Source organism: Panulirus ornatus, chromosome 33 (assembly GCF_036320965.1).
Source record: "Panulirus ornatus isolate Po-2019 chromosome 33, ASM3632096v1, whole genome shotgun sequence".
NCBI classification, from domain to species: Eukaryota; Metazoa; Arthropoda; class Malacostraca; order Decapoda; family Palinuridae; genus Panulirus; species Panulirus ornatus.
The window spans coordinates 4,920,004-4,947,711 of NC_092256.1; the positions used below are offsets into that span (position 1 = coordinate 4,920,004).

Sequence of the window (27,708 nt, forward strand, 5' to 3'; positions counted from 1 at the left end):
CCAAATCATTTTCCCTAACCCTCTCACTTTGCACACCACCTCGACCAAACCACCCTATATCTGCCACTCTATCATCAAACACATTCAACAAACCTTCAAAATACTCACTCCATCTCCTTCTCACATCACCACTACTTGTTATCACCTCCCCATTTGCCCCCTTCACTGAAGTTCCTATTTGCTCCCTTGTCTTCCGCACCTTATTTACCTCCTTCCAGAACATCTTTTTATTCTCCCTAAAATTTAATGATACTCTCTCACCTCAACTCTCATTTGCCCTCTTTTTCACCTCTTGCACCTTTCTCTTGACCTCCTGTCTCTTTCTTTTATACTTCTCCCACTCATTTGCATTTTTTCCCAGCAAAAATCGTCCAAATGCTTCTCTCTTCTCTTTCACTAATAATCTTACTTCTTCATCCCACCACTCACTACCCTTTCTAATCAACTCACCTCCCACGCTTCTCATGCCACAAGCATCTTTTGCACAAGCCATCACTGCTTCCCTAAATACATCCCATTCCTCCAACACTCCCCTTACCTCCTTTGTTCTCACCTTTTTTCATTCTGTACTCAGTCTCTCCTGGTACTTCCTCACACAAGTCTCCTTCCCAAACTCATTTACTCTCACCACTCCCTTCACCCCAACATTCTCTCTTCTTTTCTGTAAACCCCCACAAATCTTTACCTTCGCCTCCACAAGATAATGATCAGACATCCCTCCAGTTGCACCTCTCAGCACATTAACATCCAAAAGTCTCTCTTTCGGGCGCCTGTCAATTAACACGTAATCCAATAACGCTCTCTGGCCATCTCTCCTACTTACATACGTATACTTATGTATATCTCGCTTTTTAAACCAGGTATTCCCAATCACCAGTCCTTTTTCAGCACATAAATCTATAAGCTCTTCACCATTTCCATTTACAACACTGAACACCCCATGTATACCAGTTATTTCCTCAACTGCCACATTACTCACCTTTGCATTCAAATCACCCATCACTATAACCCCGTCTTGTGCATCAAAACCACTAACACACTCATTCAGCTGCTCCCAAAACACTTGCCTCTCATGATCTTTCTTCTCATGCCCAGGTGCGTATGCACCAATAATCACCCATCTCTCTCCATCAACTTTCAGTTTTACCCATATTAATCGAGAATTTACTTTCTTACATTCTATCACATACTCCCACAACTCCTGTTTCAGGAGTAGTGCTACTCCTTCCCTTGCTTTGTCCTCTCACTAACCCCTGACTTTACTCCCAAGACATTCCCAAACCACTCTTCCCCTTTACCCTTGAGCTTCTTTTCACTCAGCGCCAAAACATCCAGGTTCCTTTCCTCAAACATTGTACCTATCTCTCCTTTTTTCACATCTTGGTTACATCCACACACATTTAGACACCCCAATCTGAGCCTACGAAGAGGATGTGCACTCCCCGCGTGACTCCTTCTTCTGTTTCCCATTTTATAAAGTTAAAATACAAGGAGGGGAGGATTTCTGGGCCCCCGCTCCAGTCCCCGTCCCTACGCACAGATATACATACATATACATATATACACAAGTACATATTCACACTTGCTTGCCTTTATCCGCTTTTGGCGCCACCCGCCACACAGGGAACAGCAGGGCCTTCCCCTGTTTCAGCGAGGTAGCGCCAGGAAAACAGACAAAAAAAGGCCACATTCGTTCACACTTAGTCTCTAGCTGTCATGTATGATGTACTGAAACCACAGTCCCTATCTATATACAGGCCCCACAGACCTTTCCCTGGTTTAACCCAGTCGTCTCATATATCCTGGTTCAGTTCGTTGACAGCACGTCGACCCCGGTATACCACATCGGTCCAATTTTCTATTCCAGCTCACTTTCTCTTCCCCTCCGTCTTCGCATTGAACACACAGTATTTCCTATTCTAGTTCAAACGTATGGAACTTCACAGAATGAGGCAGTAGTAACCTGGTTAGATTAAACGAAGTCAAAATACAGTTTCTACTTTTATCTATCTCTGTTATTTCTGTTATTTGAGTCAAAAACATCTCATTTAAAACATGCAATTAAATCAGTATTTTGGTCATAACCGCACCTTCCACTCCATCTCGAAAATGAACAGTGCGCAACCTGATTCCCAAAGGCTGGGAGTGCTGTGCTGGTGCATCAGATATTTTTATTGAGAACATCTACTGCATATTCACAAGGGCCTCATTCACCCCAGTACCGCTTGCATTTCTGGCGTGGCTCTTGCAAAAGCCTTCCACCTCACTGGTTTTCCTGCCATCACCTCTCTTTAACCAACCCTCTGTGTCTCTTTTTCGTCCATGGGTATTACAATATTTCGGTTCTTGTTCTTATGAGCTGTCTGCGTGGGTCCCAGCTCCTACAGCCTGGACCTCTGGCATGTATTTAGTTGCTGCTTCCTATATCTTTTGTGTGGAGGTGAGCCCAAGGAGGATTAATTGTAACATTCCTCTATCTCTGTGCATAGTTTAGTTTCGTCTCCTATGTATCACAAGCGTTTTCTTATATGAATTAATGTCAATTTCTTTTACAGTCTAAATAAACATTAGAAATGATTCATTAATAATCCCATTATGTGTCACAGTTTTTTTGTTATATACTTAAGAAATAATTGTTCAGCCAAAAGTTCTAGAAAGGGTAGTATTTTATTTTGTGTTTGTACATAACAATAAGTTGGAGCCTTCCATCCTCTTCTCTCTAGCTTTAGCCTCCGTTGCTGTGTACTTTCACTTATCCTCCTTATCTCAATAAATGTCCCGCCTATGAGGTTCTCAGAGTTCTTGCAAAGTATTACTGGGTAGGCCGAAGACTTTAAGGATCAATGTAAGTTTATTCTTAATAATATGTTATGCTCTGCCACATGTGTCTTATTCTTGTAAACGGATTTTAAGTGTTGAATGTTTCCATCGACCCTGCATTGTCCTTTGAGTCGTTCTTAAGTGAAGTTTAGGCAGCTTTTAACACAAATAATTCTGTTTAGTGTAACTTAATATCCCGTTACGCCCATCTCTGGAGACAGGGTTTTTGAAAAGTTCCCAGAAATTTTGTCTGTGATATCCCTATGTCTTTCTACTCTTACCACACTGATCTGTGAGTTTTCAGATCTCTTCCTCGATCACAAACAGACTCGAAATGATCCAAATAGTCTGTTGCTTTTTGTGAATTCCTTTGCATTACATATACAACTATACACAGTGGGTATTTCGGTAATCATAATTTGTGGTTATTAAAAACGTTGATACAACTCCTTTCCTCATCAGCGATAATCCGTGGAGCTCCAATTATACAGTTCCCTCATTCAACCTTTATATATTTATCATCTTACCTTTAATCCGAGATAGTCTTGTCTGGAACCTGCTTTTCCCGTGTCATGTCGACTACGTAACATCAAAAACAAAGAAGCTAGATGATGCGCCACTCAGGATATTCATAAAAGTCAGGTTCGAGACACAAACGTATAGAAAACATGAGATGAATGAGAAGAGATCGTGATAGAGTAAAGCCTGCCCAAGTCTTGATAAGAGCAAGTTGTTTCTCATCTCTCTAACTACACTTAACAATGGACATGAAAGCAGCCCTTCTGCTGACTACGTCACTTTAGCCATGAAGGCTCTGGGTACTTAACTACCTCGTGAAAGTGGCAAAGTACAAATGTGGGACACAGGAACGTAAAGCTTCCGTCATTGATCGCCAGCTTTTATGAGCACAGGTGACCTTTGGATCCCAAGCTGATGCAGTATATTGAACCTTCGAGCCTCCTCCTGGACCATGGCTTGCGATGTGACATTTGACGATACAAGGAATGTTGGCAGTTGAAGGAAATAATAAAGAACAGAATAGTTATCCAGAGATGAAGGTGAGGATATATGTGGATGAAGGTCATGACATGTGTGGATGGTCATAATATGTGTGAATGAAGGACATAATATGTGTGGATGAAGGACATCATATGTGTGGATGGAGGTCATAATATACCTGGATGAAGATCAAAATATGTGTGGATGAGGGTCAGAATACACGTGGATGAAAGTAAAAATATGTGTGGAGGAAGGTCAAAATATGTGTGGAAGAAGATCAAAATATGTGTGGAGGAAGGTCGTAATATACGTAGATGAAGTTCAGAATATAGATGGGTGTAGGTCGGTTGAATACAAAGTAAAGAAAATGAGAGAATAGAACAAAATAAAGGAAACGAGATTAACACTGAAGGAGAATAGATTAATTTCTCTTGATTGAACTTGATTAGATTACCCGCAGAGATTGTGTAGTTTGGTTGGCCACCACAACCACAATATCACTGAAATCGAACCAATTACTGACCCATTTTTTTCAGCTCGTGCAACGGAACGACTGTTATACTGGTAAAGGCTGTCTCTAGGAGCAGACAATTGCGCCTGCTGGTTGCTTTATTACCTTCTGACTATATGTAGTATACATGTAGGAATGGTAATACTTTCTAATGTATGAAAGTTAAGTGAATTCGAGAAATTATTTGGTTTAAGACTGGTTCCCAGTCTGGGTGGTACCGCACTCCTAGTGGGCGTTTTCGAAATCGAGGGGAAGGTGGCGGTCAACACTAGGGGGACGGTGGTGGTGGTCAACACTAGGGGGACGGTGGTGGTGGTCAACACTAGGGGGACGGTGGCGGTGGTCAACACTAGGGGGACGGTGGCGGTGGTCAACACTAGGGGGACGGTGGCGGTGGTCAACACTAGGGGGACGGTGGCGGTGGTCAACACTAGGGGGACGGTGGTGGTGGTCAACACTAGGGGGACGGTGGCGGTGGTCAACACTAGGGGGACGGTGGCGGTGGTCAACACTAGGGGGACGGTGGCGGTGGTCAACACTAGGGGGACGGTGGTGGTGGTCAACACTAGGGGGACGGTGGCGGTGGTCAACACTAGGGGGACGGTGGTGGTGGTCAACACTAGGGGGACGGTGGTGGTGGTCAACACTAGGGGGACGGTGGCGGTGGTCAACACTAGGGGGACGGTGGTGGTGGTCAACACTAGGGGGACGGTGGTGGTGGTCAACACTAGGGGGACGGTGGTGGTGGTCAACACTAGGGGGACGGTGGCGGTGGTCAACACTAGGGGGACGGTGGCGGTGGTCAACACTAGGGTGGACTACCCTTACGTTACTTGCTCGATCAAACCACCTCACACCACACATTGTCCTCAAACATCTCATTTCCAGCACATCCATCCTCCTGCGCACAACTCTATCCATAGCCCACGCCTCGCAACCATACAACATTGTTGGAACCACTTTTCCTTCAAACATACCCATTTTTGCTTTCCGAGATAATGTTCTCGACTTCCACACATTCTTCAAGGCTCCCAGGATTTTCGCCCCCTCCCACACCCTATGATCTACTTCCGCTTCCATGGTTCCATCCGCTGCCAGATCCACTCCCAGATATCTAAAACACTTTACTTCCTCCAGTTTTTCTCCATTCAAACTTACCTCCCAATTGACTTGACCCTCAACCCTACTGTACCTAATTACCTTGCTCTTATTCACATTTACTCTTAACTTTCTTCTTTCACACACTTTACCAAACTCAGTCACCAGCTTCTGCAGTTTCTCACATGAATCAGCCACCAGCGCTGTATCATCAGCGAACAACAACTGACTCACTTCCCAAGCTCTCTCATCCCCAACAGACTTCATACTTGCCCCTGTTTTGTCGCTGTCTCCCGCGTCAGCGAGGTAGCGCAAGGAAACAGACGAAAGTGGTCCAACCCACCCACATACACATGCATATACATACACGTCCACACACGCACATATACATACCTATACATTTCAACACATACATATCTATATACACAGATATATACATATATACACATGTACATAATTCATATTTTCTGCTTTTATTCATTCTCGTCGCCACTCCGCCACACATGAAATGACACCCCCCTCCCCCCGCACGCGCGCGAGGTAGCGCTAGGAAAAGACAACAAAGGCCACATTCGTTCACACTCACTCTCTAGCTGCCATGTATAATGCACCGAAACCACAGCCCATGGTTTACCCCAGACGCTTCACATGTCCCTGGTTCAATCCATTGACAGCATGTCGACCCCGGTATACCACATCATTCCAATTCACTCTATTCCTTGCACGACTTTCTCCCTCCTGCATGTTCAGGCCCAGATCACTCAAAATCTTTTTCACTTCATCCTTCCACCTCCAATTTGGTGTGTGTGAGTGTGTGTGTGTGTGTGTGTGTGTATGTGTGTGTGTGTGTGTGTGTGTTTATAGAGGTAGAGAGAGCGTTCGATATTTGACTCCAATGCTTCCAAACATCACAGGTTATTTACTTTCCATTTAGTGTATACAATATATAAAGTTTGTGTCTTTTTAAAACTTGAACGTTAATTTCAGGCAATATATATTTACCTCTTAGTTTTTGGATTTCCTGGTTAATCTACTCCGGTAAGACACATCTTTTGATGAACCTGGATAATGATAGATAATTAGTTAATATTCAGGAGATTTGTTTTAGATTATTTACTGCCAGTAACCTCAAGGGCCGCAATATCCTGCTGGTGTCGCCACTGTCGCTGAGAGAGGCTGTTTCTCCGGCAGGTACTGTGAGGCTGCTAAGGCACTGGCGAGTGAAACGCGACTCAACACTGACCAGTTCATTGTCTGCGATAACGTGGACCTGAACAACATCCTACATCAGTACGAGACATGGTATATGGTGAAGGTAGGTCTTACTAGCCTGCCAGAAGATCCAGTCTGCTTCAGGTCTGATATGTAACGGAGGTGGAGCTTTCTTGTCGGGCACAGAACTTGCAGGGAATCTAGAACTGGCACGATATATAAGTAGATCTCTCTGGCCTATGTGGGAGCCGTAAGGATGAGAAATTTGGTTTTGTTGGTCTACCCAGAAACTTGTAGTTGCCTTAGACTGTTGTTTTGGTAGGCTTTCCTGGCATACCCCCATGATTTGTACGAAAGCTAGGCAAAAGTTGTTTTCCCTGTCATTGCTTTGTACACCAGGAGTAAAAATTTCCTATTTGTGTGAGCGCCCGAAGAAAACAGTAAAGGTAGGTCATCCTGAGGTTTCCCGTGAGCCTACCAAAGTACAGGTTGGTGTTAGATAAGGTGTGATGATGGTAGGTCATCTTGGATTAATACGAACTTCAAGATTATCGTGTAGAGTGAAAGTAGAACTTCCCAGCAGCCCTCCAAAATATATATGACTCATATGAGTGTGTGGCAGTAACAGAGAATTTAGTCAGAGTTCATTAAACTGTTACAATTTTTGTCTGTTATATAGCAAACTTAATTCTATGATACAGTATGATACGCAAGGAAACCCCCAGCCTGCAATATATTACATAATGATACCATTATCAATACTTCCTACATTATTGCTACAGAGATGAACATTACCATCACAGCAAGGTGGCGCTGTTGCCGCTACAGAGCTGTAATCCCCCTGTTTCTACCTTAGTTCCAGAAGTACCCAAAGTTGGCCAAGCGTGTTCTGGCGCCCAGACCAACGCCGAAGCCGCACAGATGCGATCTCATGGGAGAGGAAGCCAGCAGCGGCGGCAGGCACGACTCGATGGCTGGAAAGAAAAGTCCCTTCTTCAGGTAGGGCATTGTTAGCAGCAGTTCTCAAACGGAGTAGGACTAGATATACAACATAAGTAATACGTTGGTAAGGAACTCTTTATTCAGATATATATAGTATCAGTGAGATTCCTTATATATATATATATATATATTTTTTTTTTTTTTTTCATACTTTGTCGCTGTCTCCCGCGTTTGCGAGGTAGCGCAAGGAAACAGACGAAAGAAATGGCCCAACCCCCCCCCCCATACACATGTACATACGTCCACACACGCAAATATACATACCTACACAGCCTTCCATGGTTTACCCCAGACGCTTCACATGCCTTGATTCAATCCACTGACAGCACGTCAACCCCTGTATACCACATCGCTCCAATTCACTCTATTCCTTGCCCTCCTTTCACCCTCCTGCATGTTCAGGCCCCGATCACACAAAATCTTTTTCACTCCATCTTTCCACCTCCAATTTGGTCTCCCTCTTCTCCTCGTTCCCTCCACCTCCGACACATATATCCTCTTGGTCAATCTTTCCTCACTCATTCTCTCCATGTGCCCAAACCATTTCAAAACACCCTCTTCTGCTCTCTCAACCACGCTCTTTTTATTTCCACACATCTCTCTTACCCTTACGTTACTTACTCGATCAAACCACCTCACACCACACATTGTCCTCAAACATCTCATTTCCAGCACATCCATCCTCCTGCGCACATCTCTATCCATAGCCCACGCCTCGCAACCATACAACATTGTTGGAACCACTATTCCTTCAAACATACCCATTTTTGCTTTCTGAGATAATGTTCTCGACTTCCACACATTTTTCAAGGCTCCCAAAATTTTCGCCCCCTCCCCCACCCTATGATCCACTTCCGCTTCCATGGTTCCATCCGCTGACAGATCCACTCCCAGATATCTAAAACACTTCACTTCCTCCAGTTTTTCTCCATTCAAACTCACCTCCCAATTGACTTGACCCTCACCCCTACTGTACCTAATAACCTTGCTCTTATTCACATTTACTCTTAACTTTATATATATATATATATATATATATATATATATATATATATATATATATATATATATATATATATATATATATATATATATATATATATATATATATATATATATATATATATATTTTTCTTTTTTTTTTCTTTGTCGCTGTCTCCCGCGTTTGCGAGGTAGCGCAAGGAAACAGACGAAAGAAATGGCCCAACCCACCCCCATACACATGTATATACATACGTCCACACACGCAAATATACATACCTACACAGCTTTCCATGTTTCACCCCAGACGCTTCACATGCCCTGATTCAATCAACTGACAGCACGTCAACCCCGGTATACCACATCGATCCAATTCACTCTATTCCTTGCCCTCCTTTCACCCTCCTGCATGTTCAGGCCCCGATCACACAAAATCTTTTTCACTCCATCTTTCCACCTCCAATTTGGTCTCCCACTTCTCCTCGTTCCCTCCACCTCCGACACATATCCTCTTGGTTAATCTTTCCTCACTCATTCTCTTCATGTGCCCAAACCATTTCAAAATACCCTCTTCTGCTCTCTTAACCATATAACCACTTAACCCCTTCTCTGTTTACCAAATCATTTTCCCAAACCCTCTCACTTTGCACACAATCTCGACCAAAACACCCTATATCTGCCACTCTATCATCAAACACATTCAACAAACCTTCAAAATACTCACTCCATCTCCTTCTCACATCAACACTACTTGTTATCACCTCCCCATTCGCGCCCTTCACTGAAGTTCCCATTTGCTCCCTTGTCTTACACACTTTATTTACCTCCTTCCAGAACATCTTTCTATTCTCCCTAAAATTTAATGATACTCTCTCACCCCAACTCTCATTAGCCCTCTTTTTCACCTCTTGCACCTTTCTCTTGACCTCCTGTCTCTTTTATACATCTCCCACTCAATTGCATTTTTTCACTGCAAAAATCGTCCAAATGCCTCTCTCTTCTCTTTCACTAATAATCTTACTTCTTCATCCCACCACTCACTACCCTTTCTAATCAACCCACCTCCTACGCTTCTCATGCCACAAGCATCTTTTGCGCAATCCTTCACTGATTCCCTAAATACATTCCATTCCTCCCCGACTCCCCTTACTTCCATTGTTCTCACCTTTTTCCATTCTGTACTCAGTCTCTCCTGGTACTTCCTCACACAAGTCTCCTTCCCAAGCTCACTTACTCTCACGACCCTCTTCAGCCCAACATTCACTCTTCTTTTCTGAAAACCCATTCAAATCTTCACCTTAGCCTCCACATATATATATATATATATATATATATATATATATATATATATATATATATATATATATATATATATATATATATATTTTTTTTTTTTTTTTTTTGTCGCTGTCTCCCGCGTTTGCGAGGTAGCGCAAGGAAACAGACGAAAGAAATGGCCCAACCCACCCCCATACACACGTATATACATACGTCCACACACGCAAATATACATACCTACACAGCTTTCCATGGTTTACCCCAGACGCTTCACATGCCTTGATTCAATCCACTGACAGCACGTCAACCCCGGTATACCACATCGCTCCAATTCACTCTATTCCTTGCCCTCCTTTCACCCTCCTGCATGTTCAGGCCCCGATCACACAAAATCTTTTTCACTCCATCTTTCCACCTCCAATTTGGTCTCCCTCTTCTCCTCGTTCCCTCCACCTCCGACACATATATCCTCTTGGTCAATCTTTCCTCACTCATTCTCTCCATGTGACCAAACCATTTCAAAACACCCTCTTCTGCTTTCTATTTCCACACATCTCTCTTACCCTTACGTTACGTACTCGATCAAACCACCTCACACCACACATTGTCCTCAAGCATCTCATTTCCAGCACATCCATCCTCCTGCGCACAACTCTATCCATAGCCCACGCCTCGCAACCATACAACATTGTTGGAACCACTATTCCTTCAAACATACCCATTTTTGCTTTCCGAGATAATGTTCTCGACTTCCACACATTCTTCAAGGCTCCCAGGATTTTCGCCCCCTCCCCCACCCTATGATCTACTTCCGCTTCCATGGTTCCATCCGATGCCAGATCCACTCCCAGATATCTAAAACACTTTACTTCCTCCAGTTTTTCTCCATTCAAACTTACCTCCCAATTGACTTGACCCTCAACCCTACTGTACCTAATTACCTTGCTCTTATTCACATTTACTCTTAACTTTCTTCTTTCACACACTTTACCAAACTCAGTCACCAGCTTCTGCAGTTTCTCACATGAATCAGCCACCAGCCCTGTATCATCAGCGAACAACAACTGACTCACTTCCCAAGCTCTCTCATCCCCAACAGACTTCAAACTTGCCCCTCTTTCCAAAACTCTTGCATTTACCTCCCTAACACCCCCATCCATAAACAAATTAAACAACCATTGAGACATCACACACCCCTGCCGAAAACCTACATTCACTGAGAACCAATCACTTTCCTCTCTTCCTACACGTACACATGCCTTACATTCTCGATAAAAACTTTTCACTGCTTCTAACAACTTGCCTCCCACACCATATATTCTTAATACCTTCCACAGAGCATCTCTATCAACTCTATCATATTCTCCAGATCCATAAATGCTACATACAAATCCATTTGCTTTTCTAAGTATTTCTCACATACGTATATATGTATATATATATATATATATATATATATATATATATATATATATATATATATATATATATATATATGTATATATATATATATATATATATATATATATATATATATATATATATATATATATATATATATATATATATATATATATATATATATATATATATATATATATATATATATATATATATATATATATATATATATATATATATATATATATATATATATATATATTGTTGGAACCACTATTCCTTCAAACATACCCATTTTTGCTTTCCGAGATAATGTTCTCGACTTCCACACATTCTTCAAGGTTCCCAGAATTTTCGCCCCCTCCCCCACCCTATGATCCACTTCCGCTTCCATGGTTCCATCCGCTGCCAGATCCACTCCCAGATATCTAAAACACTTCACTTCCTCGGTTTTTCTCCATTCAAACTCACCTCCCAATTGACTTGACCCTCAACCCTACTGTACCTAATAACCTTGCTCTTATTCACATTTACTCTTAACTTTCTTCTTTCACACACTTTACCAAACTCAGTCACCAGCTTCTGCAGTTTCTCACATGAATCAGCCACCAGCGCTGTATCATCAGCGAACAACGACTGACTCACTTCCCAAGCTCTCTCATCCCCAACAGACTTCATACTTGCCCCTCTTTCCAAAACTCTTGCATTCACCTCCCTAACAACTCCATCCATAAACAAATTAAACAACCATGGAGACATCACACACCCCTGCCGCAAACCTACATTCACTGAGAACCAATCACTTTCCTCTCTTCCTACACGTACACATGCCTTACATCCTCGATAAAAACTTTTCACTGCTTCTAACAACTTGCCTCCCACACCATATATTCTTAATACCTTCCACAGAGCATCTCTATCAACTCTATCATATGCCTTCTCCAAATCCATAAATGCGTGGACTATGGATAGACTTGTGTGCAGGAGGATGGATGTGCTGGAAATGAGATGTTTGAGGACAATGTGTGGTGTGAGGTGGTTTGATCGAGTAAGTAACGTAAGGGTAAGAGAGATGTGTGGAAATAAAAAGAGCGTGGTTGAGAGAGCAGAAGAGGGTGTTTTGAAGTGGTTTGGGCACATGGAGAGAATGAGTGAGGAAAGATTGACCAAGAGGATATATGTGTCGGAGGTGGAGGGAACGAGGAGAAGAGGGAGACCAAATTGGAGGTGGAAAGATGGAGTGAAAAAGATTTTGTGTGATCGGGGCCTGAACATGCAGGAGGGTGAAAGGAGGGCAAGGAATAGAGTGAATTGGAGCGATGTGGTATACCGGGGTTGACGTGCTGTCAGTGGATTGAATCAAGGCATGTGAAGCGTCTGGGGTAAACCATGGAAAGCTGTGTAGGTATGTATATTTGCGTGTGTGGACGTATGTATATACATGTGTATTGGGGTGGGTTGGGCCATTTCTTTCGTCTGTTTCCTTGCGTTACCTCGCAAACGCGGGAGACAGCGACAAAGTATAATAATAGTATAATGATAAAAATATATATATGTATATATATATATATATATATATATATATATATATATATATATATATATATATATATATATATATATATATATATATATATATATATATATATTCTTTCTTTTCTTTCAAACTGTTCGCCGTTTCCCGCGTTAGCGAGGTAGCGTTAAGAACAGAGAACTGGGCCTTTGAGGGAATATCCTCACTTGGCCCCGTTCTCTGTTCCTTCTTTTGGAAAATTATAAAAAAATAATGAGAGAGGAGGATTTCCAGTCCCCCACTCCCTCCCTTTTTAGTCGCCTTTTACGACACGCAGGGAATACGTGGGAAGTATTCTTTCTCCCCTATCCCCAGGGATAATATATATATATATATATATATATATATATATATATATATATATATATATATATATATATATATATATATATATATATATATATATATATATATATATATATATATATATATATATGAAAATTCAATTTTTCCTTTGGTCACACCAACAGGGACGCGATATATTAAAGTCCATGTCACCCAAAGAGCTCAGGTCAGGGTTCGAGTAAAACACTGGGAAACTGGTGTTTGTTTTTCTTAATCTACGTGTGGCCGGAGTCCCATCCAGGGGGATGAATCCTACCACTGATATATATACATTTGTTTTTCCCAGTTGTAAATGGAAATGGTGTAGAGCTTGTGGAGTCGCGTGTTAAGAAAAAAAAAGACTGGTGATTGGAAATAACCGGTTTAATATATATATATATATATATATATATATATATCCCCGGGGATAGGGGACAGAAAATACTTCCCTCGTATTCCCTGCATGTCGTAGAAGGCGACTAAAAGGGAAGGGAGCGGGGGACTGGAAATCCTTCCCTCTCATATATTTTTCCTTTTTTTTCCAAAAGTAGGAACAGAGAAGGGGGCCAGGTGAGGATATTCCCTCAAAGGCCCAGTCCTCTGTTCTTAACGCTGCCTCGCTATCGCGGGAAATGGCGAATTGTATGAAAGAAAGAAAGATATATATATTTTATTCATTATATATTTTTTGCTTTGTCGCTGTCTCCCGCGTTAGCGAGGTAGCGCAAGGAAACAGTCGAAAGAATGTCCCAACAACCCACATACACACGTATATACATACACATCCACACACGCAAATATACATACCTATACATCTCAACGTATACAAATATATACACACACAGACATATACATATATACACATGCACATAATTCATAATGTCTGCCTTTATTCATTTCCATCGCCACCCTCCACACAAGAAAATAGCCACCCCCTCCCCCCTCATGTGCGCAAGGTAGCGCTAGGAAAAGACAACAAAGGCCACTTTCGTTCACATTCAGTCTCTAGCTTTCATGTAATAATGCACCGAAACCACAGCTCCCTTTCCACATCCAGGCCCCACACAATTTTCCATGGTTTACCCCAGACGCTTCACATGCCCTGGTTCAATCCATTGACAGCACGTCGACCCCGGTATACCACATCGTTCCAATTCACTCTATTCCTTGCACCCCTTTCACCCTTCTGCATGTTCAGGCCCCGATCACTCAAAATCTTTTTCACTCCATCTTTCCACCTCCAATTTGGTCTCCCACTTCTCCTCGTTCCCTCCACCTCTCACATATATGTCCTCTTGGTCAATCTTTCCTCATTCATTCTCTCCATGTGACCAAGCCATTTCAAAGCACCTTCTTTTGCTCTCTCAACCACACTCTTTTTATTACCACACATCTCTCTTACCCTATCATTACTTACTCGATCAAACCACCTCACACCACATATTGTCCTCAAACATCTCATTTCCAGAACATCCACCCTTCTGCGCAAAACTCTATCCATAACCCACGCGTCGCAACCCTACAACATTGTTGGAACCACTATTCCTTCAAACATACCCATTTCTGCTTTCCGAGATAAAGTTCTCGACTTCCACACATTCTTCAAGGCTCCCAGAATTTTCGCCCCCGTCCCCCACCCTATGATTCACTTCCGCTTCCATGGTTCCATCCGCTGCCAGATTCACTCCCAGATATCTAAAACACTTCACTTCCTCCAATTTTTCTCCATTCAAACTTACCTCCCAGTTGACTTGACCCTCAACCCTACTGTACCTAATAACCTTGCTCTTATTCACATTTACTCTCAACTTTCTTCTTTCACACACTTTACCAAACTCAGTCACCAGCTTTTGCAGTTTCCTCACATGAATCAGCCACCAGCGCTGTATCATTAGCGAACAACAACTGACTCACTTCCCAAGCTCTCTCTCATCCGAAACAGACTGCATACTTGCCCCTCTTTCCAAAACTCTTGCATTCACCTCCCTAAGAACCCCATCCATAAACAAATTAAACAACCATGGAGACATCACACACCCCTGCCGCAAACCTATATGTATATATATATATATATATATATATATATACGAATAAAGTGTATATGAACGCGCACCTTCATAGAACATACAAAGCTCCATCAGCCAGGATCGAACCTGGGACCCCTTGTGCAAGAGGCAGGCATGCTAACCGCTAGGCTAAGGGACTGTATAATAGGAAACAACTATTCGAAATACTAAGTACTCGAATACCCTTCGTCTCACTATGGTGAGCAACGGGGTCTATCGGTTGTTTCCGAACAGAACACATAGCCAGCTGAAAGTGTTTTACCGAACCTGACTGTACAACGCGGAGTTATATGAATACGAATAAAGTGTATATGAACGCGCACCTTCATAGAACATACAAAGCTCCATCAGCCAGGATCGAACCTGGGACCCCTTGTGCAAGAGGCAGGCATGGTAACCGCTTGGCTAGGCTAGCGGTTAGCATGCCTGCCTCTTGCACAAGGGGTCCCAGGTTCGATCCTGGCTGATGGAGCTTTGTATGTTATATATATATATATATATATATATATATATATATATATATATATGAACACATTATATCTGATGTGAAATATTCACCACTATACCCCGCGAATCAAACCCTCGTTCACGGGACAACACGACAGTTTAACTCTCTCTCCTCGTAACACCCCGTAACGTAGTGACCACATGCTAATTTCTTCTTTCACACCAGACGCCCATTAGACAATCTCTCAGTCGCCAGCCTCTCGGTCGATCTGCTCCACACGCTCCTTCCTTCGTGCTCTTTGTTTACTTGAACTTCTAATGTTTTCCTATTTCTTATAAGCTCATGATTCCTTCAACCTCTCTCATCTTAAGACTCCTGAGAGATGTCTTTCTTCAACGGTCTAGTTCAAGTGCTTCTTGACATATGTTCCATTCTTTGCATGTGACCCCTGACACTGGTCTTTTATTTCCAATACAAATGAAATATTTAGAAACTCTCTTATTGTTTCAAAAAAGGCACATTAGCATGAAACGTCGCACAAAAATGTTGCCCGCTTTCGAAAGGTTTGTAAAAAAAAACGAAAAAAAGTCTGCTTCGAAAGGCTTTCATTCTTTAACTTGTTTGATTAACTTTAGGGCTCTTGTTTCGGCAGTTCTGTAATATTTTGGTTATTGTTGTGTATGCCTTTGCTTCTGAGATATATGTGAAAATGGGGATTGGAATAGTGATATATATTTACTGTTTTGTATTTCAGTGGTACGTTTTTATGATTTAGTGCTGAATTTTGCTTGTGTATTATAAATCCATTGTTTATTTCCATTTGCAGTGGATTTTCATTACGCAGTGGATTTTCATTACTGATTTTTTCTGCCAAACATTTGAAGTGTGATATATATAACACTCTTCTCTGTGTCTAGTAATTTCAAACAATTTGACCACCAATACATGTCATTCTGTGTGTCTTGTTTTCAATCATAACAGCTACATCAGCATGTGCTAATGCTACCTCGTTATCTTCTGCATACTTGTTGTAGACACGTATCAATATATCTGTAATTACTTTTCGAATAATTTCTCGTATGAAATTGTTCTAAGACACAGAGGAAACTAGCAGCATGAGATTATGATATATTCGGTATTTCTGAATCTTGGTTAGATATAAAAAAAAAAATGGATTTCCTCAACGACTACGCAACACCAGTGTTTCTCTACATGGATAGTAGCGGAAGGGGAAATAAAATCGAGGATGGAGTCTTGCTCTTTGTGAAAGCTTCCCTTAATCCTGTGATGAAAAACACTGTAGCTGTTAATAAGGTCAGCTTCCTTTACATAAAAATTAAGAATGAGCGTAGTAAGAAAATAAAAGTAGGACTAGTTTCTTGGTTCCCTGAACATCCACCGAAAATGAATTCGTCTATATGATCACTCAGCAGAAATCTGGAATGGACAAGATTCGATTAAATTGAGAGACTTAACATATATGTATTTAAGTGGGAGAATCCCATTCCAATAGCCCCGGGCGCGGTCTCTACTTAAATTTGCTGGATGGTGCCTTAATTCAAGTAGTTGAGAGACCTACTCACGACGAGAACATATTGAATTTAGTTCTTACCACAAATGTGGATCTCATTAATAATGTTGAAGTTGGACAAAGATTTGGTACAAATTATCGCCGAAAAATTCCTAGGGAGATAACATTTAACACTGTAGCATGTAATACTGGCCAACATAGAAATCGCAAGAAATGCCTGATACTGGCCAACATAGAAATCGCAAAAAATGCCTGATACTGGCCAACATAGAAATCGCAAAAAATGCCTGATGCTGGCCAACATAGAAATCGCAAAAAATGCCTGATGCTGGCCAACATAGAAATCGCAAAAAATGCCTGATTGTAGACTTTCAAATTTTGGTAATGTTCGTATAGTTTGTGAGAGGCAAGTCTGGGATTCTGTCGTCACTGAAAGCAAAATGATCGTAGTTTGGAATAGATCTTGTAAAGCTTTCAGAACAGTAGAGAGGCCATATTCACCAATGCGTAGCCCAGTCTTTTCAGAATGAAGCGAAAATGGAACGATTAAATAGAGAAGCTACCTGTTATCTAAAGAATAGTAGGTCATAAGAAACTCGGATACCAATTACCAACATCATAGAATAGAGTACATAAATTTGTGTAGGAAAACTATACAACACAGTAAACATCAGTTTGAAGCGAATATTGCCGTAAATAGCAAAAGAAACTCTAGTTTTATGGCTATTATTGAAGCAAGTTAGTCATTGTCCAGTCAACTGATCCATTGATCACAGAAAACTGTAATTTGGTTCAAGACTACGAAGCGATGGCACAAATATTACATTACTTCTTTTTAAGAGCACGCGTCCGGAATCCAGTTTGATTGATAAGAGAGAATATTCTGCAACATATGGACCTTGAAGCTGAAGATATAAAATCAACAATAAATGGAATGAAGTACACAAACTGCAGGTCCAGATATGTTTTATCCGAGGACGTTGGAAAAGTCGAAAAACGAAAGAGTTAAATCCTCGGCTGCTCTCTTCAATAATTCACTTGCCACGAGGACAGTTAGACACAAATGAAAGTTTGCTAACGTAACACCATACTCCGAAAATGTAAAAAATAAGTTACTACCTGGATTAATATTACCGTCCAGTTAATGTTTGACGTTAGTAATCTCATGTAAACCATCATTCGAGTCAAATTTGTGAACCATGTAGAAAAACATCACTTGATAAACGATTATCAGCAAGTTTTTCTACTAAATGGTTCATGTTTAGCAAATCTTTTAATTTCAAATGATATGATGAGCATGTTTGATGAAAGTAGAGCAGCTGATATGAGCTTATTCAAATGTCTAGAAAGCTTTCCATAAAGTTCCTCATCAAAGGTTATTCGTGTAAATTGTCGCATAGTATAGACGAGGCTAGGAAATTGGTTGTCTGGCTGTAAACAGAGCCCTGATTAACGGGCAAACCTCAGAACGGTTAGACGTAACAAATGGGGTGCCACAGGGAATCAGTCCTACGGCCGGCTTTCTTTCTCACAAATACTGATACTGATAATCAGTTGAAGTGTAAGTTAAAAAAAGAAAATGCAGTTGATACTAAGCTGTGAAGTGTATCTCCCACGGAAAATGAACGTATACAGCTTCAAACATCTAAACTGAAGAATTGAACTCACGGTTTGGAAAATAAATTTGATACTGATAAATGTCAAGTTTTATATATCGTGAGTAAAACCGAAGAGATAAGCTACAGTATATATTCTGTTGACCTACAAAAACTAGGTGATGAAAAGACAAAAAGACTTGGCAACCTAAAGCCAAGTAAGTAGGACAGAGAAGTGATAAAGAGTGCGAAAAAACATTCTTGGATCTTAAGCAGGGTCTTCGAATTTACGTCTAAGGAAATCCTCCTCATTGCTTATAGTTCACTGGTACGTCTCTACCTTGAACATCCTTCCCTAGGTTTAGTCACCCTATATAACAAAAACGGATATCAAGAGAAAGGAAAGAGTAATGGTGTCGAGCTATCTAGTAAATGATTACCAGACTGAAAAGCAAATCCTACGAGAGTCGTCCACTCGACTTAAATTCATTTATCGTAGAAAAGAGAAAGTTAAAAGGTGATGTCATACAGGTATTCAGTATCATCAAAGATTTTGATAATCTCAATCTTATAAGCCACTTAAGTCACCTAGACTGGAGGGCGGATATACTTCAAGAATAATTTGTAGATAATGTCCAAGACTTGGGTGTGGACTGGGTCGCGACTGAGATGTGATTCTGAACCAAGAGCGAGGTGCAAATGTGTGGATCTTGTCCATAAATGAGAAGTGGATGTGATCATAGACCGAGGTGTGGATGTGGCCCAAGAAAAAGCTCAGATAAGGACATACTAAAGATATGGCTTTAGAGTGGGATGTGGATATGATGCAAGACTTTGTCCCAAATCTGAAGTTTGGAGTGTGGATTCGGTTCAAGAATGAGTTTAGAATGTGCTCCACGACCGTTATGTGGATGCAGCCCAAGGGTGAGGTGTGTCTTTTGTCCAAACCCAAGATGTGGCTATGAAGAAAAGCTGAGGCGATTGAGTGGTGTGGATGTAGTCCAACACTGAGGTGTGGATATGACTCAACGCCGAGATGTAGATGTGATATATGGCTGATATGTATATGTGGTCAAAACTAACGCATGATTGTAATCCAAGAGTGATGTGTGGATGTGGTCCAAGACTGACGTTTGAATGTAGTCGGAGGCTAAGATGTGGATATTGTCCCAGTTAAGGCTTGGTTCTAAGTGGCAAAGTGTAGAGTGCATACCAACATTGATGCTAAGATGATCCCCAAGATTGTGTTCCGGATGTGTTCCAGGGGTTAGGTTTGGATGTGGTTGAAGACGAAGGTGTAGATGTGATGGAAGACTGATATGTGGATGCGGTCCAGTAATGAGGTCTGTGCTAATGGTCTAGTTAAAGCTCAAGATTGTGTGATCCCGATTACAGTGGTTGACGAAATTCTCCCATTAATCTCAAACTACCACAGTAATACCCCTGGGAGTACCAACTCATCAAAGATGTAGCACACAAACATCAATCATTCTAAAGTTAAGGTGGTTAGAAGACTATACGTTCAAATTTTGATCTTGTATTTCTAAACCAGACGAATCCAGATGACTGACCCTGTTTCACCTGCAGGAGACGATCGCTGCCCAGGCACGGAGGATCCGGTAGCAGCATGGGTCGCGCGGCCAGTGACCCCAGCCTTAGCGACGACACATCTTCGGTAGAGGTCAGAAGTCATGGTCGTCCCCGGAACTCCGTCAGGAACAAAGCCATCGACAACAAGAAGAGAGAAGATCTGAGCAGGTGTGGTTGCATCTTATTGTTAAGGCCTTAGCCGTCTAAGTATACATAGCCAAAATATGTCTGTGATAGTGTAACTGCATACCAGATAACAGTGGGCAGGCGAAGGCGAGTAATAAGTTTGCGATGGGCATAATAATACCGCTGACCAAGGAGGGTGACGGGTAAGGCTGAAAAAGGCTTTAGTACCCAGATGATCCATGTCCCGTCGAGGCAGAACTCTATTGACAGTGGTAACATAAAAGAAGGTCAGAGTATATTCAAATAGTGTATGATATACAGCAAATGACGTACAGACTCAACGGGTGAGACAGTTCACAGACATAAACATAATTTCACTTGATACGTACATGATTCAAGATATAACTCGGGGCAAAGTAAAGCCTAGGCATTGCAGGAGAATGCTCTCCAGATCATCAGCACCAGTGAAGTGGTCACGAAGTTTTCGATATCTCATGCGTATTTCATGGTAGGTGCGTGCGTTTGCATGTGGCAATAATGTGCATGTTTGTGTGTGTGTTATGTGTATGTGTTTGTGTGTATTATGCATATGTATTTGTGCGATATGTTCAATTATCGTTTAACATTTTGCTTATGCGTGTGTTTGTAATACGAATTTGTGTCCGGATCAGTTCCCTTTAAAAGTAAGAGTATTTTGAGGTATAATGTAATAAGAACGCTGAACCTAATCTTTTTCGTAACGTTACAAATTTTTGCAGTTTCTTTGTCTGCGTCATGTCGTTAGATTGAATGACCTCTGCTGACTGGTTGTTATCCCAGAACTTCTGAAGCTGTTTTTTTATGTGCAAAATGTTATAAAAGAGATGAAGGAAGAAACATTTTTTTTACTCAAGCTGGTTAGCGTTAGCAGCAGGTTAAGGAGAGAGAGAGGCAGGGTGGCATACTGTGACATCAGTTGTGCATTTTGAGCAGCAGGCAGCAGAGGTTATGATTAAGAGAGACGACTTAGAAACTAAGATCGTTAAAGCAAAGACGTCATTAGAAAGTAACGACAATTACCAGGTCAGTAGGAATAGTAAGTTGGCTGGCCAAGTTAGGAATGAGAGATACAGTGGGAAACGAATATTAGCTTTCTGTTACGGAACGACCGAGTACAGAATGAGGCCAGCCTCACTATAGTCAAGAACTCTACACATCTGTCTTGATAAAGTTATGAAATGTGAACAAAAAACAGCTGTCACACCGAGAGGCTAAGGTGGAAGGCTTGATACAGAAGGTCCACTGTGGAACACTACAGAGGAGATTAGTTGGTGGTAATGGTTATTCAGTCATTTACTAAGAACGGTGGTCGAGGCAGGTCGGAGAAAATCCTAGGACAGTATAGGGCAATCATTAGGAATTTTAAAGCCAGTGTTGAGATGACAGCGTGGGTGGAGGCGGATACGGTTAAGAGTAAACATAAATGTTTCTCTTCAGATTCACCACGAATATTATTTGCGTCTCTTCTGTAACATAAAAAAAGTTGCAGTTTTCCTTTAAATTATCTTTGACTTTCAATTTTTACCACATCAATCTGTGAGAATCTGACATCTTTCACCGTCACAAACAGTCACAAAAGAACTAGTGTTTTGTTGGTGTTTGAATTCCTTTGAATGCCTTTGTATTCCTTTGTATGTCCAGCAAGTAGCATCCTTACCCCAGTACAGTGGAGATGTGTTCGATCAGATCCGTGATGGTCAAGACAAACTCATCACTAGAACAGGGCCATTGATCTGACTTGTAAGGGTTAATGGTGTCGAGGATGTAGTAAAGATGCCCTTTGACCTCACCCGTGCATCACGGTCAGGTTGTCAGGTGGTTGAAGGTCAGTAGTATCGAGGGTGAAAACATGAGAGTGTTGTGATGTAAGTGTAGTTCAGATGACCTAAGATCCGACTCGTAAAGGTCATGTTAAAGGTCAGTGGTGTCGAGGGATTCGTAAAGGTGGCATTTGACCTTCCGTTTCCATACCCGTCATAATCCAGTAGTCGAAGGTGCCGTGACGATGTGTTTAAGGGTGAAGTCAAGATACATTGATTGAGGATGAGGTGGATTTAGGTTTTCTAAGTTTAGATAAGATGCACGTGTTGAAAATGAAAAGTGGGTAGTCATGAAGAAGCAGACATATTGCATTTGATCGCGAAGATGAAGTTCCCTGTTTTTCGGTGTTATGTATGTTGACTGGAATGTAAGAGAAACCCTCAGGTGTGGTATGTTTCAAATTCTCAAACGCTCCTTCATAAAGCACTGCACAAGAGGCTACTATGTATATTAGAATCACTTGACACATAACACGAACTATGTGCTTGGATTTATAAGCTGGTGGCTGATTCATGTGAGAAAATGCAGAAGCTGGTGACTGAGTTTGGTGAAGTGTGTGAAAGAAGAAAGTTGAGAGTAAATGTGAATAAGAGCAAGGTTATTAGTAAAGCAGGGTTGAGGGTCAAGTCAATTGGGAGGTAAGTTTGAATGGAGAAAAACTGGAGGAAGTGAAGTGTTTTAGATATCTGGGAGTGGATCTGGCAGCGGATGGAACCATGGAAGCGGAAGTGGATCATAGGGTGGGGGGGGCGAAAATTCTGGGAGCCTTGAAGAATGTTTTGAAGTCGAGAACATTATCCCGGAAAGCAAAAATGGGTATGTATGAAGGAATAGTGGTTCAAACAATGTTGTATGGTTGCAAGGCGTGGGCTATGGATAGAGTTGTGCGCAGGACGGTGGATGTGCTGGAAATGAGATGTTAGAGGACAATATGTGGTGTGAGGTGGTTTGATCGAGTAAGTAACGTAAGGGTAAGAGAGATGTGTGGAAATAAGAAGAGCGTGGTTGAGAGAGCAGGAGAGGGTGTTTTGAAATAGTTTGGGTACATGGAGAAAATGAGTGAGGAAAGATTGACCAAGAGGATATATGTGTCGGAGGTGGAGGGAACGAGGAGAAGTGGGAGACCAAATTGGAGGTGGAAAGATGGAGTGATAAAGATTTTGAGTGATCGGGGCCTGAACATGCAGGAGGGTGAAAGGCGGGCAAGGTATAGAGTGAATTGCATCGATGTGGTATACCGGGGTCGACGTGCTGTCAATGGATTGAATCAGGGCATGTGAAGCGTCTGGGGTAGACCATGGAAAGTTCTGTGGGAACTGGATGTGGAAAGGAGCTGTGGTTTCGGGCATTATTGCTTGACAGCCAGAGACTGAGTGTGAACGAATGGGGCCTTTGTTGTCTTTTCCTAGCGCTACCTCGCACACATGAGGGGGGAGGAGAATGTTATTCCATGTGTGACGAGGTGGCGATGGGAATGAATAAAGGCACTGTGAATTGTGTGCATGTGTATATATGTATATGTCTGTGTGTGTATATATATGTGTACATTGAGATGTATTAGTATGTATATTTGCTTGTGGGGACGTGTATGTATATACATGTGTATGGGGGTGGGTTGTGCCATTTCTTTCGTCTGTTTCCTTGCGCTACCTCGCAAACGCGGTAGACAGCGACAAAGCAAAATAAGAAAAAAAAAAAAAAAAAAAAAAAAAATATATATATATATATATATATATATATATATATATATATATATATATATATATATATATATATATATATATATATATATATATATATATATATATATGTGTATATATATATATATATATATATATATATATATATATATATATATATATATATATATATATATATACTTTATTCCCTTTACTTTCGAGCCATGGCACTACGCATGCATTCCGCCAATCCTCAGGCACCTCACCATAACTCATACATACATACATTATCCTTACTAAGCTTACTACACAGTCACACCTTTTTTGATAAATTCCACTTTGATACCATCCGAACCCACTCCCTTGAAGGTTTTCATCTTCTGCAAAGCATTTACTACCCCTTCTCTGTTTACCAAATCATTGTCCCTGACCCTCTCACTCTGCACACCACCTCGACCAAAACACCCTATATCTGCCACTCTATCAGCTAACACATTCAACAAACCTTCAAAATACTCACTTCATCTCCTCACATCATCGTACATCAGTACTTATCATCACCTCCCCATTAGCCCCCTTCACCGATGTTCCCAGTTTTTCTCTTGTCTTACGTACTTTATTTACCTCCCTCCAAAACATCTTTTTTTCTCCCTAAAATTTAATGATACACTCTCGCCCCAACTCTCATTTGCCCTTTTTTCACCTCTTGCACCTTTCTCTTGACCTCTTTCTTTTATACATATCCCATTCATTTCCACTAATTCCCTGCAAAATTCGTCCAAATGCCTCTTTTCTCTTTCACTAATAATCTTACTTCTTTATCCCACCACCCACTACCATTTCTAATCTTCCCACCTCCTACCCTTCTCATGCCACAAGCATCTTTGCGCAAGCCATCAATGCTTCCCTAAATACAATCCCTTCCTCCCCCACTCCCCTTACGTCCTTTGCTCTCACCTTTTTCCATTCTGCACTCAGTCTCTCTTGGTACTTCCTCACACAAGTTTCCTTCCCAAGCTCACTTACTCTCACCACTCTCTATACCCCAACATTCTCTCTTCTTTTCTGAAAACCTCTACAAATCTTAACCTTCGCCTCCAGTTGCACCTCTCAGCACATTAACATCCAAAAGTCTTTCTGTCGATCGCCTATCAATTAACAGGTAATCCAATAACGCTCTCTGGACATCTCTCCTACTGATATACGTATACTTATGTACATGTCTCTTTTTAAACCAGGTATTCCAAATCACCAGTCCTTTTTCAACACAAAAATCTACAAGCTCTTCACCATTTCCATTTACACAATTGAATACCCCATGTACACCAATAATTCCCTCAACTGCCACATTCCTAACCTTTGCATTTAAATCACTCATCACTATAACCCGGTCTTGTGCATCAAAACTACTAACACACGCACTCAACTGCTCCCAAAACACTTGCCTCTCCTGATCCTTCTTTTCTTGCCCAGGTGCATATGCACCAATAATCACCCATCTCTCTCCATCTACTTTCAATTTTACGCATATCAATCTAGAGTTTACTTTCTTACATTCTATCACATACTCCCACCACTCCTGTTTCAGGAGTAGTGCTACTCCTTCCCTTGCCCTTGTCCTCTCACCAACCCCTAACTTTACTCCAAAAACATTCCCTAACTACACTTCCCTTTTAACCTTGAGCCTCGTTTCACTCAGAGCCAAAACATTCAGGTTACCTTCCTCAAACTTACTACCTATCTCCTTTTTTCTCATCTTGGTTACATCCATACACATTTAGACTCCCCAAGTATGTATATATCTATATATTTATTTATATTTATTTATTATACTTTTTTGCTGTGTCCCTCGTTAGCGAGATAGCGCAAGGAAACAGACGAAAGAATGGTCCAACCCACCCACATACACATGTATATACACACATGTCCACACACGCACATATACATACCTATACATTTCAACGTATACATGTATATACATACACAGGCATATACATATATACACATGTGCATAATTCATACCTTCTTCCTTTATTCATTCCACTCGCCACCCCCCCCCCCCCCCCCCCGAAACACACACACACACACACATGAAATGACAACTCCCTCCCCACACATGCGGGCGAGGGAGCGCTAGGAATAGACAACAAAGGCCACATTCGTTCACGCTCAGACTCTAGCTGTCATGTGTAATGCACCGAAATCACAGCTCCCATTCCACATCCAGGCCCAACAAAACTTTCCATGGTTTACCCCAGATGCTTCACATGCCCTGGTTCAATCCATTGACAGCGCGTCGACCCCATACCACACCGATCCAATTTACTCTATTCCTTGCACGCCTTTCACCCTTCTGCCCCTATTGCTCCAAATCTTTTTTCACCCCATCCTTCCACCTCCAATTTGGTCTCCCACTTCTTGTTGTTCCCTCCACCTCTGACATATATATCCTCTTTGTCAATCTTTCCTCACTCATTCTCTCCATGTGACCAAACCATCTCAAAACAACCTCTTCTGATCTCTCAACCACACTCTTTTTATTTCCACACATCTCTCTTACCCTTTAATTCCTTACTTGATAAAACCACCTCACACCACATATTGTCCTCAAACATCTCATTTCCAACACATCCACCCTCCTCCGCACAACTATATCTATAGCCCACGCCTTGCAACCATATAACATTGTTGAAACCACTATTCCTTCAAACATACCCATTTTTGCTTTCCGAGATAATGTTTCGCCTTCCACACATTTTTCAACGCTCCCAGAACTTTCGCCCCCTCCCCCACCGTGTGACTCCCTTTCGCCTCCATGGCTCCATCCGCTGCCAAATCCACTCCCTGACATCAAAATCACATCACTTCCTCCAGTTTTTCTCCACTCAAACCTACCTCCCAATCGACTTGTCCCTCAACCCTACTGTACCTAATAAACTTGCACTTATTCTCTCAGCTTATTTCTTTCTCACACTTTACCAAACTCAGTCACCAGTTTCTGCAGTTTCTCATCCGAATCAGCCACTAGCGCTGTATCATCAGCTAACAACAACTGATTCACTTCCCAAGCTCTCTCATCCACAACAAACTGCATATTTGCCCCTCTGTCCAAAACTCTTGCATTCACCTCCCTAACAACTCCATCCATAACCAAATCAAACAACTATGGAGACATCGCGCACCCCTGCTGCAAACCGACATTCACTGAGAACCAATCACTTTCTTCTCTTCTTAGTCGTACACAAGCCTTACATCTTCGTTAAAAACTATTTACTGCTTCTAAGAACTTGCCTCCCACTCCATATATTCCTAATACCTTCCACAGAGCATCTCTATCAAGTCTATCATATGCCTTCTCCAGATCGATAATTGCTACATGCAAATCCATTTGCTTTTCTAAGTATTTCTCACATACATTCCTCAAAGCAAACATCTGATCCACACATCTTCTACCACTTCTGAAACCACACTGCTCTTCCCCAATCTGATCCGCTGTACATGCCTTCACCCTTTCAATCAATACCCTCCCATATGATTTCCCAGGAATACTCAACAAACTGATGCCTCTGTAATTTGAGCACTCACCTTTGTCCCCTTTACCTTTGTGCAGTGGC

General features: G+C 41.6%; 1 protein-coding gene across 1 annotated transcript in view; it reads left to right on the forward strand.

The window, feature by feature from the left end:
- The window catches only part of LOC139759678 (katanin p60 ATPase-containing subunit A-like 2), a 259,014-nt gene that overhangs the window by 172,397 nt on the left and 58,909 nt on the right, over positions 1-27,708 (forward strand). The window contains exons 4-6 of the mRNA XM_071682079.1: positions 6,620-6,743; positions 7,497-7,639; positions 20,427-20,597. Coding sequence (XP_071538180.1) covers positions 6,620-6,743; positions 7,497-7,639; positions 20,427-20,597 — 438 coding nt within the window. The remainder of the gene's footprint in view (positions 1-6,619; positions 6,744-7,496; positions 7,640-20,426; positions 20,598-27,708) is intronic.